This window comes from Clavispora lusitaniae (genome assembly GCF_014636115.1).
Source record: "Clavispora lusitaniae strain FDAARGOS_655 chromosome Unknown tig00000185_pilon, whole genome shotgun sequence".
NCBI lineage: Eukaryota > Fungi > Ascomycota > Pichiomycetes > Serinales > Metschnikowiaceae > Clavispora > Clavispora lusitaniae.
This window is the reverse complement of record NW_027093979.1, coordinates 253,069-267,122: the sequence shown is the minus strand read 5'-3', so window position 1 is coordinate 267,122 and position 14,054 is coordinate 253,069. Positions and strand designations below refer to the sequence as shown.

The window sequence follows — 14,054 nt, the reverse complement described above, 5'->3', positions numbered from 1 at the left end:
TTTTTCAAGCGATATTCGACTAATGGACGAGTGGTGACTTAAACAAGGTACTCCTGTGCCCATCAAACCAAAATATTAATCTAACACGTTTCTTTGCTGTATGGGTTGGGTAAGCTGTGTTTGAGTCCATAGTTTATTTTGTCTATATTCTGCACCATTTCTAATAATTCTAATGAGCTTCTGTCAAAGATTTCACGTAAAATACCAAAAAATGTCTATAAATTTTGACCCATGTTTCACCTTTGATGTCTGCGTGATTGTTGACCATTCCATTCTTCAGCAGAAAAAAAGGAACCAAAGAACTCTGTATGTTCTTCGGCGCAGGTGAAGAAATGCTTATCCAAAAAGGCTTTCACCGTTGTAGAATTTTCTCCGAAGTCCAAGTTAGCCTTCCTAATGTCTACTTTTGCTTGACAAACCAACGAATCATGTTGTTCCTTATTTGAGAAAAAAAGTTCATAAACCAGCGGTTTCAAAGTTTACTAACTTCATTGACAATGTTTGGATATCAATAAAATTATTTTCTGCATTAACTTTCAAAGAAATCGACAGTAAAAAAATACATTCGATACTTAAAGTCATAAGAATGGCATCATTAAAGTAGGTAGTTTTATTGCTTAATAAGAAATAACATCGCCTATACAATTTGCTAAGTTGCGCATATGCATTTAAACTTAGTTCTGACTAGAAGATTCCTTTATTCATCCCGCGAGTCTACATGTCATCGAACATGTTTCATGAGAAGGTGATTTTGCGTATTGCATGCTATTTAGGTTTCCAGCCTCTTTGACATTCAAACCATTCTTGATGTCCATTATCTTTCAAGCTCATTATTCTTCGACAAAATGTTCATCACTTAGGCTATCGATTAAGCAAGCTGCCCATATCGAAGACCGTAGTTGTATGTCATTTAATTGCACACAAGCGTTATTCAGCACCACAGCGACAACGGTGAGAATAAAAAAGGAAGTCAAGTCAGTTGGAGGGTGTATATCTCCTTGCACAATCACGTTCACTATAACGCGCGAGCCAATGCCACCATCTCCAAAAAGACAATTGATTAGTAAAACAGCAAGTGTTTCACACCCGCACCCTCTTAGCTTCTGGTAGGCCGTCAGGGCCACGCTTCCTGCTCGTCTCCTCCAAACATGCTGCGTGGGCAATCTTCCGACCCGTCTTCGTTCCCGGAGCGTATACACACGCGTCCCATACCCACTCACCTAATGCATCATTGTATGTTGCCTTGACCTGCTCACGACACACAATACACGTGTTGTTCATGTTTGTCTCGCTCGGAGGCACAACAACGTACTGAGCACGGGCTGGAGCAGCAGCAGCAGTCTCAGCACGAGCCACAGGCGCAGCCGCCTGTTCCGAAAGCGAGGACTCGTCAAAATGCACCCACTCGTCTTGTGAAATGTACCACGTGCGCGATTGAATGTTGGCCTTGTGGTTGGTCAGGCGCTTGTTAATACGGAAGTGCCAGTCCAAATGCACACGTTTGCGAGCGGCACCATCGTCATCGCCAGTAAAGCGCTTGCCGCACTGGGCGCACTTGGACAGTTTTGTCTCGTATAAGACCTGGAGGGTCAGCATGTCAAGGTCGCCCGAAGCAACAAACCGCTGGAGCGGAGCGGCAGCCTTTTGCACTTTCGAAAGCTCTTTGACCTTGATCTGGACATACTGAGACTGGCCACTGGCATCTAGCAAGAGCTGCTCAAGAGCATTGGTGGCCGGTGCGCCCAGGTATTTGTGGCGGGGGAAAACAAGCGAGTACACTGGCCGAGAGCCTGGCTTGAGTGACTGGTCCACAGCCACTAAGCCTGAGGCAAGTAATTCGCCGAAAAGCACACGAGCCTTCAGCTCGGTCGGGACCGGTGTTTGTGTAAGCGAAGGTGCAAGAGATTGTGCTGGAAGCGTCTGTGGCGTTGGCGGCAATGTTGACGGCGTTTGCGGCAAGGGTGTCTGTGACTGTGTGATAGGTGTTTGTGGCTGGAACAGCAGGCCCTGGTTTTGCAGCATCAGCTGCTGGTGGGCCTGAGTCTCGAGGTTCTGTTGGTTCTGCTCCTGCTGTTTCATCAGCGCCAATTTCTGCAGCACCCCAGCCAAGTCCGCAGGCCCAAGAGCCTGGCTCTGTAAGAGGGCGCGCAAGTCGGCAAGCGCCGCACACCGTTCTGCAAGCGCCTGGTCGCCCCCCGCGCGCAGACGGCGCTCCATGGCGGGCAAAAGCGCGTCGATGTCCGCCACCAACAGCGCAGCCGTAGGCCCTGCGGGGGCGCGCCGAAAGCCAGCCTGCTGCAAAAACGCTTCGATGCGCTCCATTTCCGCCAGGGGGAAAAGGGGCAACGCGCCGCCCTTGACTCGGAATACCCGCCACAGATCAAACATCTTGACTAGACGGGCCCTGGTCGGCGTGTCCACCAACAAATACACATGCGAGAAAAGCTTGAAGATGTCGTCGCCAATGAGCACATTGTAGGGGGCGCCGACGGTTTTGCAGATCAGATCAAGCAAGTAAAGAGCGAAAAGCTTGTGTTCGGGAATGCAATGGTAGATGCGATGGGTAATGGCTGCGAGAATTCCATCGGCCTCATCGGTGTTTTCCTTGGCGATGGTGGTGAGATTGACAATGATGGGACGCGAGTTGAACGTGAGCTCTTTGAGCGACGTTGCGTAGTCCTCGACAAGCGGAGAAAAGACCATGGTTGGAAGGAAGTGTGAGAAGGGCGATGGTGTAGTGGCACGCACGTGACATATATCACGTGGACAGTTCACCATGTATTGCACGGACGGAAATCTGGCGGTGAAGATGAAGGATTATTCAATGATGGCTATTCAGTATGAGGCAGTCAGTAAGGTTGCCTATTCAGTCAGTCTAGGGGTATAGGGGATCTGACAACAGCAATTCCGTTGACACTAGTGATAATCTGTGCAGGACAACATCCATCATGTCTATTGACAATCAATGTAGTTTGCAGAAACTAGCCTAATGAGAAGCTAGTGGCCAAGATAAGTCCCAGAATATGCCAGTTACGTTACTGGTGTTGTGGTACGGCTGGTGGTTCAGTGGAACTATCGTACTTTGCTTCAAGCCGGTAGGTTTACGAACTTATCACCAATCCGGTGCTTACCATTGGAGCAGAGCCATTTTCACCATAAAATCGTTCCTTATAAAGCCTGTCATGCCATTCTAACCTTAGCTTCTATGACCTAGTCTAGAGATTGGAAAGTACACGACTTCGGCGATAGTGGTCTCATTGTAGGGTGCCTTTCTTCAGCCCGACCGGCCTCCACGGACATGTAGGAAATACGGGCTTCCCGTAACGATAATGTCCCACTGATGTTTCCTCTTTGGAAAACTGATGGGCGCATTAACGTAGAAAATAACCTCACCTTCCCTTTTGGGCAATCGCCCTCAGCCGCGGTTAGTCATCTGGAAATTTTTCATCTTCCTCTTTATCTTTTTCCTTAGCCCCATGTCCCCACCAACCGACAAAAAACAAAGCGGAGCCGCCCGTGTTCTCGGCTCTGCCACCGCCGGAATCTGTGAGATCGCCGTTTTCCACCCTGTGGACACCATCTCCAAGCGTCTCATGTCCAACCAGACCAGAATCACTTCTGCCGCACAATTGAACTCGGTTATCTTTAGAGAGCACGCCCAGAAGGCGCTCGGATCGAGACTTTTCACCTTGTTCCCTGGTTTGGGATATGCCGCTTGCTACAAGATCTTGCAGCGTGTGTACAAGTACGGTGGCCAGCCTTTTGCCAACGAGTTCTTGACAGCAAACTTCAAAGACCTGTACGAGTCCTTGTTCGGCAAGAAGACAGGCAAGGCGCTTTTGTCTGCCACCGCAGGCTCGTTGATCGGTATTGGTGAGGTGGTGTTGTTGCCATTGGACGTGTTGAAGATCAAGAGACAAACCAACCCTGAGTCTTTCAAGGGCCGTGGTTTCATCAAGATCTTGGCCGACGAAGGCTTTGGCTTGTACCGTGGTTGGGGCTGGACTGCCGCCAGAAATGCTCCGGGCTCTTTTGCTTTGTTCGGAGGTAACTCGTTTGCCAAGGAGTACATTTTCGGATTGTCCGATTACTCTTCTGCCACCTGGACACAGAACTTTGTTACTTCCATTTTCGGTGCTTCGGCGTCTTTGGTTGTCTCTGCGCCGTTGGATGTGATCAAGACCCGTATCCAGAACAGAAATTTCGACAACCCAGAGTCTGGTTTCACCATTTTGAAGAACATGGCTAAGAACGAGGGAATCACGTCGTTTTTCAAGGGTTTGACACCAAAGTTGTTGACCACTGGTCCTAAGTTGGTTTTCTCTTTTGCCTTGGCGCAGTCTTTGATTCCTGCTTTTGACAAGCTCATGAAGTAGGTTTGTACATAGTTAAGTTTGGCTTGGTCCATTTTTGTGTAGAGCACTTTAAAGAGAAGAGCATTAGATATTTTACCAGAGAATGCTTGAACGGTACATTTATCGTACTTTTCATGATATTGTCACCTAACAATGCGTTGATTATTCCCAATTTTAAAGTTTTATGATCTCAGTTTCAGACTTTTCTTCAGATAATGATTCGGTCAAACCCTTCACCTACTTCTTCTTTTTCTACTTTCCAAATTGTACGTTCATTCATCTTTGAAGAATCTTCTCTTTGTATGTTCCCCACAACTGCGTTATATGTCACCTGCATTCAATAGCATACAAATCAAAAACCAAGGTGTACGGGTGTATTGGCATGTGTCATTTCGCGGCAAAATTATTTGCCCCACGTTCTGCCTCATCTTGTTAGGCAATGAGGTTCGTGACGTTTCTCATGTACTCATTGAAGGTGAACGTGCTTAACGTTCTAGTTCAGAACGCACGGTCACACCTGACAGAGATTCCGTTGATCCACAGTTCGGCGGTTTTTTCTGCCTCCGTGTCAACGCCGCATCCAGATGAGTTTCCCGACAATTGTTTTGTCAACAACTTGACAGGAATTGTTTATGCTTCGTGAGGGTTTGGTAAATAGGTATAGGAATGGATATGGATAATAGAATGTTTGTTGTAGACAGAAAGCCGAACAGAAAAATGTTTGTCTCAATCTCTGTTCGTAGACTCAGAATTAATATTTCATAACAGGAGATGATAATAGAAAGAGATTCTCCCAGTTGGCAAGTTACCTTACTATCTTTATTAGTGCTACCTCGCTGTTATTGCGACTGCAGTGGATTCTTTCAACCATCGAAGCAGTCTAAAGCTTCTGTTTGGTGTTTTGATTGGGAACTTGGCGCTCGCATCCACGGGGATCCGAAAAATACCCATGTGGACACAGCAACTCTAGGAATTGCTGAATCAATTCATATTCAAATCAAAGTGAGTAGAGGCAAGTGTTTCATATCTTTTATAGTAGAAATCGCCCATCACATTTTGAAGTTGCGATCATAGGGGGCGCCCGTGTCAGGTAGACCCATTTGGCACCTATCGTTACAATTGTTCCTCACTCAAGCCATTTCCGGAAATACCATTGGGCTGCACAATCTGCAAATACTGCCTCACACCCAGGCCCAATTCCGCCCCAATCTCGCTGCTCCAAGATTGCCAAGCGCACTTGTGCTTCACACCAACGTCTCTGACGTTGCGTGCGCTCTAGCACAGTCTCCCGAAGCCCGCCGGTTGCTCGGGCCACAGCACTAGCGTTTGTCAAAAAGGCCTTCACGTTTTTCTCAAGAATCGCCGCATGTGTACGAGCAGAATCAAGTGGAAGTTGACTTCGCTGGAGATCGATGTCTGCACGAGCAATGTATACCATTGCTAGTTGCGCAGAGCGGCCACCTGCACCAACATCACTCTTGTTATTGTTACGTTGCGCCAGAAGCATCTGTTGAGCAAGTTTAAGATGCGTATCCATTGCGGACAAAGCATCCCAGTATGATTGAGCGTCCGTCTCTGGATTGTCAATGCCAAATCTCAGTATCACTGCTTCAATGCAATCAGCAGCCAGCATGTGACCTTCAGGAGTGCTGAGGGGTTCAAGCACTGAACACGTTGCCGCAACAGAGTCACTAGCAAGTGCCTCCACACAAGTGCGGGCCACAAGCAACAGAGCCCTAATGTTGGTTGTGGCCCGCACTTGTGTGGCGTCAATGCCTTCTCCTTCAGGGGTGGGGGTACTGTCGACCTCTTTTACTAATTCAGCCACGAGCAGACGTGCGGCATCAAGCTCAGTTGCAGGCGTGTTCTCAAGCACTGCGCGAGCTACGGCTAGCCCCGCCTCAGCTGTCTCCAACAACACTTCAGGAGGCGCATGATCACTAATCTGGATCTGCCACACAGCCCGAACTAATTCCACCGCTCTGTGGGCACCCCGCATGAAGTCTGCGGGCGACTCAGCCTCCTCAAGCCACTGGCTATATGCGGTAGCTGTATTGAACATGAGGTCGATTGGCGAGTCAGAACCACAAGCGTTCAAGGCAGCTTCATGAGCAGCAACCACATTCCCGATGTCCTGACACACGCTTCGCTCATCGCCTGTAAGCACCTCCCCCACATTGTCTAGACGAGTTACATCGATGTCACCAGCGATGTACTGTGTGTGCACTGCAAGCAAGAGCCTTGCAGCATTATACCGAGCATCTGGAGCTGCTGTGCCCAGAGCAGCGTCCTGGTAGTGTGTGTATGCACGTTGGTAGAAGCGGAGTGCTTTGGCGAGATCCAGAGAAAACCAGCGATCACCCGACTCCTCAGCGTCAGCACCTTCTTCTAGGTGGTCCGCATCAATAACACGTTTGTTTTTGACGGTTTCTGTGGTTAGTAAGATCCGCAAAACTGTTAGCAGTCAACGTACTCTTCATGATTGTCTTGTTCAGATTGACCTTGCGCAAGTTAATGGAATGTTTCATTGTGCAGGTCACACCATCTCCGACAGTTTTATGGATGGGAATTCACCCGTCCTACTTCATTCACGAATCCAATTGCCTTCTAACCAAAAAAATCTTTTCCGTTTTCTTTATTCAAGGATATAAATCAAAAGCAAGCAATATTAAGGTTTTTTTTTTTTTTTTTTTTTTTTTTTTTTTTTACCTTGAGAGATCAAGGCAAACAAGAGTTACAGCAATGACTGGTCATGCGGCTGAAGAAGAGAATACATTCCTTAGATACTTATTAATTATATATTACTACTGGAGTTATTTTGATTAGCATTGGGAAACTGAAGCACTTAAATAATTTTTGAAACATCGTACTGCATATACGGTTTTTGCAGCCACCAGAGATCCTAGTATATAAGGGATGGAAAAGTCGAATCAAATGAGACATTTAGAATTTCATTAGGAATAGATATTCACAAATCCCATCATAGATGATCCTTTTTGTGCTCTCTCTGATTCTGGTTTTCATTCTCCATCTCTGCTAGATATGTTACTTCTTTTTCTTTGTCTGTTGATGAAATCTTCATTCTGGTATCATAATCGAAGTGGTTTGTCTTAATGGTCCATCTTAGTGTACACCAGAAGCAAAAGTTCCAACGTTTGTGACTTTCAATACCAAGTTTGCTGATGGTGGGTAATCATCCAGTTGTATAGTGGTGTACGAGTGAGATGGATACAAATATTTATCCATCCAGCTACTGACCATATTAGATGGTATGGATACATGAAAAGAATTAGAACAGCATTGATACTATATATTTGTGCTTGCAAATTTCGGATGGCATAGAAACCTACTTCCGTTCGTTGAGTTGTTGGACACTCAGTGTTCACGTGCATATCACGTTCATCACCATCTCACCTACTGCTTTCTCCATGGCTGGATGCACATCGTTATCTACGCTTGATCTCGCGCTCGAGGGCGCAAGCCCCGGGCTTGTCACATTGCCTGTCATGGTCCTCGCCATGGTTAAGCAACCCAATTGGGGATTCGGCTTTCTTTTGGTCACCGACTTCACCGACTTTGAAAACAGCACATACAACCGCAAAATCGCCGTTCCTTCGAGTCTACCCGACACTTTCACTGTTGGAGGCCGTGTGCTCCGACGGAGCCAAATCTTTTCTATTCTGTTGAAGGCTGCACTACTAGACGGGTACTGGCAGGCGCTTCTGCGATTTTCACCACGAATGCGCGCATACAATTACATGGACGAGAGGCTCGGAGTGATAGCGCAGGAAGGCGTGGTGGCAATGGTGAGTTTCCGAGTGAAGAGCTATCGGGGCACGATAGAGGGATTTATGTCACATCTTCATGTGGCGACACGTGCAGTTCTTGGTTCAAGATCTCTTGCAGCCGAGTTTTCAGGCCAAGGTCTTGATACGTTTATGCGACGGTATATGGACTATATTGACGCAGACTTGTACGACCGCCTAGTGGCAGTCTTCCCTATAGAAAAGTATATGCGGCGGCCGATGAAGAGAGAGAGACAGATTGGTACAGAGCAAGACAATGGCAGCAAGGATGGCAATCAGAATGGGAGGGAGGAAGAGAATCAGAATGTAAATTGCACCGACCACGCGACGGCAAATAATGCGGCCGGGATTGAGCAGGGCGAAGCCCAGGTGAAGGAAAAGTCGACCGACCGTGAGAACTCGCCCCACCTTTCAGGCGTACGCCCGGTTTTTGCTCACCCTTCGCACGGAAGCATGCCCTTTCTCCACTGGCGCGCCCTACTGCCCGCAGACCTTGCGCTCGGCACATCGATTCAAACATCAGGGTTTCTTCAAAGTCTCGATCCACATGTTTTTGTCAAACCTTTCCGCCGCACTTTGAAACTCGCGCCTCTCCGCTTCACTCTCACAGCGAATTCTACTCTGCGGGCTTGTGCCTACGTGGAAATACTCTCGGATGCCGAATGGTGTGCGTTTCTAGGAATCTCCGAAATTGAAGAAACGATAGAGAACGTACTGAAACTCACGAGCCAATTGGAGAGTATGAAGGGTCGCATATTGCTGCTTATTGTGGAAAGACGGCTGGTGTCTCTATCGCATGGATATAGTCGACCATATTGGGGCTTGGCATCGTCTTTGGAGGATTTGACCAAGCAATAAAGAAGACAACAATGAAAATGCATTGACGAAAAAAAGCAACTTGAGAGGAATGAAGAAGAGTTATCAATACATATGTTTGGGCTTTCATGGCATGAGTTTTTCAACAAATAAAATAATAATATTAGAGAAAGATCCAACATAATATGCATGGGATAAATTTCTTCGTTAGTTGGTATGTCTTACCTCTCTGTGACAGGGAACACGAATCAAAAATTGTTCATTGATGTTCAACTTCACTGGCTATAAGAAGAACAGGAGGACAACACGTTGCGACGAAGAATTCGAAGAACGTATTAATATGACATATACGAAGTTAAAACAATTAAAAGAAGCCGAGGAATGTCATAAAAGGTGGAACACTGGCACGACGAAGAAAACGGAGGAGAAACATTCAGAGAATGATAGGGGAAAAAAATCGAAAGACGACACAAGAAAATTTTGAAAGCAAAATTTTAAATTTAGTGTCAGAGAATGCCATACTTCAGTCTAAATAAAACATCCACTCACAGTGCTGAGAAACGATGATTCCATTTCGTCTCTGCTCTCGGCATGTCCTTTCTGGTCGCGAGGCTGTGATTAGGTGCTCCTGCACAACCTGGAGGCGCGACTCACTGGTCTCCTTGCAGAGGCGCATATGAACTCCGCCTCTTAAAAATATAGCACCGGTCCTGTTTCCATGGGGTGACTTTCATGCAACCGAAGGGGCGCGGGTCAGGCTAAGTAGAGGTTCACACGGCGCAGTTGTGGAGGTCAAAGGAAAAGAAAAAGGAATAAAAAAAAGTCAAAAATAGAATCGTGGCCTGCGCCGTGCGCTTATCGCTACACATAGTGCTGCGGTTTGATGTGCGCTATATAAGGACGTGGGTGCGCCAGCATATTTTTTTTTTTTTTTTGGCCAAATCAACACTTCCAGTCTTTAGATTCCAGACCTCAAATTACGGATTCCTTTACAGCCATCCAGACTTTGCGTTTTATCACTGCTTAAACTTTTACTGTTGACCTTCTTTCTCGTTTGCTCGTTCACCGTTTCAAAAAAAAATGTATATCAACCGTGCTGTGGCTATCATCGCCCGTGATTGGGAAGACGACGCTAAAAGCACTGGCAAATCATTCAAGAGCTGGAAATCATGTCAGAACAACCGAACATGCCACATTATCGCTATAGTGGGTTTTGTTCTTGCGGCGCTATGCATTTTCTGGGTCCTTTCTACGTTGATCCGCTGTCTCTGCATGGGATATTCCTGTTTAGAGGCACTCTGTTGCTGCTGTTGCAGAAATGCCCACTCCAACAGATATGTCGAGCAGCCACAACAGGTTTTCCCCCAGAATTACTCGCAGCACTACACGCACCAGCGCGAGCCACCCATGACGCGCGCAGAGCCAGCGTACCAGCCCATGAACCAGTATTATCCTGCAGAAAAGGCCACCACGCCAGCCGATTTCACAAAGTACCCCCATGAAGAATCTTATAGATACGATACGGGGTACAAACCGCTGCAGTTTTAAGTTGATGACAGGACTATATTTAGTATACGACAATAGGGAGGTAAAGCGTAGACTTGGTGCGGAGATACACGGAGATAGAAGGACAAGACTTACATCGCGACATAAGATCGACATTATTATTCAGAAATAACATTCAGACATAAGGACATTATTCCGACATTATTCAGACATTTCAGACATTTAGATTCCGACATTATATTCAGCGACATTTCCTTCACAGAACTCCAAGCATATCTACTCGGACTTTGGAGCCTGTAAACCTGGCGCTTACTTTTCTTCTTTATTCTTCACTTTCTTCACTTTCTTCACTTTCTTCTCCCTGATTCTCTGAAATCTCGATCAGGCCTTTTCTCTCCAACCGAATAGAAAGTCAAATAAATCGCTCTATAAGCGCCTGATAGCCATTATTAACACCAAACAAATCAAGGATAATTCTAAATCAAGGATAAGTCTAAATCAAGGATAATTCTAAATCAAGGATAATTCTAAATCAAGAATAAATTGTTTCGTTAACCAAATTCACTTGGCGCCTTTTTCGCAGCATCAACTTGAATTGCAAACATCTTCCACCTCTCATCTGGGCTATTGCTGCAAATCCGCGAATTCCCGCCCTTGCATGAAGCACATTGTCATTTGCCTCGACGGCACCGCCACCAGTTTCGGCTCGGGCCCCGCCACTAACGTGCTTCTTCTTTTCCGCCTCCTCGACCGCTCCAACATATGCTACTACCAGCCGGGCGTCGGCACGCTGTTTATTGGCCGCCCCGACATTGCGCCCCACACGCGCTTTTACACAAACTGGCAGGCGGCACACGCCCGCCTTGACGCCGCGTCGGGATACCTGCTTCTGACGCATGTCCAGGCGGCATATCTTTTCCTTGTGCGATTCTACGAACCGGGCGACAGGATCGAGGTGTTTGGCTTTTCGCGCGGCTGCTTCACTGCGAGGGTGTTGGCGGGCATGCTTGAGCATGTGGGTTTGCTCCGGCGCGGCCTGGAGGAAATGGTGCGGGCCGCCTGGGAATTGTACGCGGGCTGGGAGGCGGCCGGGCAGCCATACGAGGGAGCGAGCGCGCCCGCGCGCGCTGGCCGCGCCGATCTTCTGCGCGAGTTTGGCCGCACCTTCTGCCGCCCGGCGCGCATCCACTTCATGGGCCTCTGGGACACCGTGGCGCTGGTGGGGTTTTTGCGAGAGCGCGTGTTTCCCTACACCAGCCGGAGCACCTTTGTGAGCCACGTGCGCCACGCCATCAGCATCGACGAACGCCGCTGTAAGTACCGGCAGGTGCCGTTCGAGGAGCCTGACCCATGCGGCGCGCCATGGTCCTGGATGTCGTGGTGGCGCCGCATTGTCGGCGAGCGCGAGCCCGCCGGTTGCTCCGACGACCTTGTGGAGCTTTGGTTTCCGGGCAACCACGGCGATGTTGGCGGCGGCTGGCCCCAGGACGCAGAGGGGTACAAGATGTCGGCGCTCCCGTTGCGGTGGATTGTGGCCGAAGCCATCAAACATGGTGTCCGCTTTGCGCCGGGTACTGTGGCTGCGCTCAACACAGTGTGCCCGGTGGAGAAATCTTTGAAGCTGTTGCACCACGACATGCTTTCGTGGCGCGCGCCGAAGTACGTGGCGCCGCCGGCTTTGGGCGACTACGGCCTCCCCGTCCTGCCGGAGCGCGCTGAAATTTCTGCCGGGCGCTCCGTATCCAACTCGGCCCTGCCCGTTTCGCGCCTCGCGCGGCTTTTCCGTCGGGCGCCTGGGGCCGAGCTGGAAGAAACACTGCCTGCGAACATGCCCAGCGATAGAACAGCCCTTCGTGCGGTTGCTGCCTCATACGGCGCCGCCGCCCATAGTACAAGCAGACGAAGCCTTCGCTCTCAATCTGTGAGTTCGCCAGGTACGCAACGAGTCGTCGTTTCGAAGCGACCAAATTCCACTGGCAGCAGCACGTTGCGGCGCCTCGTAGAAGCACGCAAGGGCGTCTACACATGGCCCAACGCCAAAATCACCCGCCTCCCGTCGGCGCTGTATGCATTTGTGCGGCGCCAACCTGATAAGCCACCCGAGAGTAATGTCCAACCAGCCCTCCGCTTCAACGCCCGCGGCTCAAGTTCCATATTGGACACAGTTTTCTGGTGGCTCGTAGAGCTTCTCCCTTGTACTACAGAGGTGGAGTATCCAGATGGCATCTGGCGACGGCAGATGAGGCCCAACTTTGGAGCCCTGCGCGCTATCCCCGCCCAAGCCAAGTTCCATTGGAGCCTCTTCTACCGTCTCCGCTATGTCAGCGACTACACGCCCACCAATCTTCCTACTGATCTCGGCGCGAGGTTTGTAGAACTGATCGAGCGCACCATGATGCTCCCCCAGGAACTCCGAGAGGACCTTTTGAAACTTGACGCGAGCACCATCCGCACCAGCAATAGTGCCATCTGGAACATCTTCCCGGACGACTTTGCGCAAAGATGAAATATACAGAGCAATACATGCCAAACATGTATCCGTCTACACCGAGAAAAAGCATGCACACGACTATATTGTTATGAAAGTTCCGGCACCAGATGCATAAGAGATGCCGGAGGAGAGATGGCCCGAGCGGACCAGTGTGAAATTATGGGGCGAAGGGCAGCTTAACCGATAAGCAAGGTTTCGTCGTCGGAGAACTCGTACTGAGGAATTTCCAAGTTCAAAGGAGCTGGGCCTCTTCTGATTCTACCAGAGATATCGTAGTGGGAACCGTGACATGGGCAGAACCATCCACCAAAGTCACCAGCCTCTCCGATAGGGACACATCCCAAGTGGGTGCAAATACCCAACATCACCAACCACTCTGGCTTCTTGACACGGTCATCGTCGGTTTGTGGGTCTCTCAAAGCCTTGATGTCCACCTGGTTAGCCTCGTCGATCTCATCTTGTGTTCTGTGTCTGATGAAAACTGGCTTACCTTGCCACTTGACAATGACGTTGTTACCTTCTGGAATGGCGCCCAACTTGACCTCAACCTTGGCCATGGCCAAAACATCGGCAGAGGCAGACATGGACGAGAGGAAAGCCTCCACAGTGGACTTGGCGCCCGCAGCAGACAACAAACCCATCGAGCCAACCATGAAGTAGGTGAAGTTCTTGGTCTTTTGGTCGCCTCTGTTGCTGAGGTAAGACGAAAAGTCTGGCTGCTGGTAGGAAGAGAGAGCCGAAGAGGAAGTGGACAAGGCTCTGGCAGAGTTCTTCAACGCCAAACCGCTTCTCAATGATCTGAATGCAAGCGACATGTCTGAATAGATGGGTGTTGTGGAAGAAAGCGAAAGTGCAAGCAGGCTTGTAGTTTTTCGCGGTGTGTATTTGGGCCGCGCTCATTGGCTGGGGACGGGGCGGGTAACCCTGCATACAGATGCCTTTTTTGCTAACACAGCGGCGCCAGCGGAGGCCAGGGCCAAAGTTGGGGACGTAGCATTCTGAATCAGCAGAGATTCGTCCTCTAGGCTCGAGCATGGTCTCAACCGGAAGCATTGGGTAGTGCGTCTGGTCATGTACACT

At 48.9% G+C, this 14,054-nt stretch overlaps 7 protein-coding genes across 7 annotated transcripts; 4 read left to right on the top strand and 3 right to left on the bottom strand. All coding sequences in view use genetic code 12, as the record gives it.

Annotated features, from left to right (window-relative positions):
* Positions 1–1,080: 1,080 nt before the first annotated feature.
* On the bottom strand, positions 1,081–2,778 carry FOB63_003793 (uncharacterized protein; the record flags this gene model as incomplete). Its single annotated transcript, XM_002614664.2, has 1 exon — positions 1,081–2,778. One exon carries the CDS (start codon positions 2,776–2,778, stop codon positions 1,081–1,083), a length of 1,698 nt encoding a protein of 565 aa, XP_002614710.2.
* Positions 2,779–3,023: 245 nt separating this feature from the next.
* YHM1 (Yhm1p) lies at positions 3,024–4,376 on the top strand (the record flags this gene model as incomplete). The annotated part of the gene is made up of 2 exons (XM_002614665.2): positions 3,024–3,077; positions 3,381–4,376. 2 exons carry the CDS (start codon positions 3,024–3,026, stop codon positions 4,374–4,376), a joined length of 1,050 nt encoding a protein of 349 aa, XP_002614711.2.
* A 1,105-nt stretch (positions 4,377–5,481) lies between these two features.
* Positions 5,482–6,883, bottom strand: FOB63_003791 (uncharacterized protein; the record flags this gene model as incomplete). Its single annotated transcript, XM_002614666.2, has 2 exons — positions 5,482–6,785; positions 6,829–6,883. The coding sequence occupies 2 exons, from the start codon at positions 6,881–6,883 to the stop codon at positions 5,482–5,484; spliced, it is 1,359 nt and encodes a 452-aa protein (XP_002614712.2).
* A 900-nt stretch (positions 6,884–7,783) lies between these two features.
* FOB63_003790 (uncharacterized protein) lies at positions 7,784–9,019 on the top strand (the record flags this gene model as incomplete). Its single annotated transcript, XM_002614667.2, has 1 exon — positions 7,784–9,019. One exon carries the CDS (start codon positions 7,784–7,786, stop codon positions 9,017–9,019), a length of 1,236 nt encoding a protein of 411 aa, XP_002614713.2.
* Positions 9,020–10,057: 1,038 nt separating this feature from the next.
* FOB63_003789 (uncharacterized protein) lies at positions 10,058–10,525 on the top strand (the record flags this gene model as incomplete). Its single annotated transcript, XM_002614668.2, has 1 exon — positions 10,058–10,525. One exon carries the CDS (start codon positions 10,058–10,060, stop codon positions 10,523–10,525), a length of 468 nt encoding a protein of 155 aa, XP_002614714.2.
* Positions 10,526–11,141: 616 nt separating this feature from the next.
* Positions 11,142–12,989, top strand: FOB63_003788 (uncharacterized protein; the record flags this gene model as incomplete). Its single annotated transcript, XM_002614669.2, has 1 exon — positions 11,142–12,989. The coding sequence occupies one exon, from the start codon at positions 11,142–11,144 to the stop codon at positions 12,987–12,989; it is 1,848 nt and encodes a 615-aa protein (XP_002614715.2).
* A 161-nt stretch (positions 12,990–13,150) lies between these two features.
* On the bottom strand, positions 13,151–14,027 carry RIP1 (ubiquinol--cytochrome-c reductase catalytic subunit; the record flags this gene model as incomplete). Its single annotated transcript, XM_002614670.2, has 2 exons — positions 13,151–13,869; positions 13,928–14,027. 2 exons carry the CDS (start codon positions 14,025–14,027, stop codon positions 13,151–13,153), a joined length of 819 nt encoding a protein of 272 aa, XP_002614716.2.
* Positions 14,028–14,054: the final 27 nt, after the last annotated feature.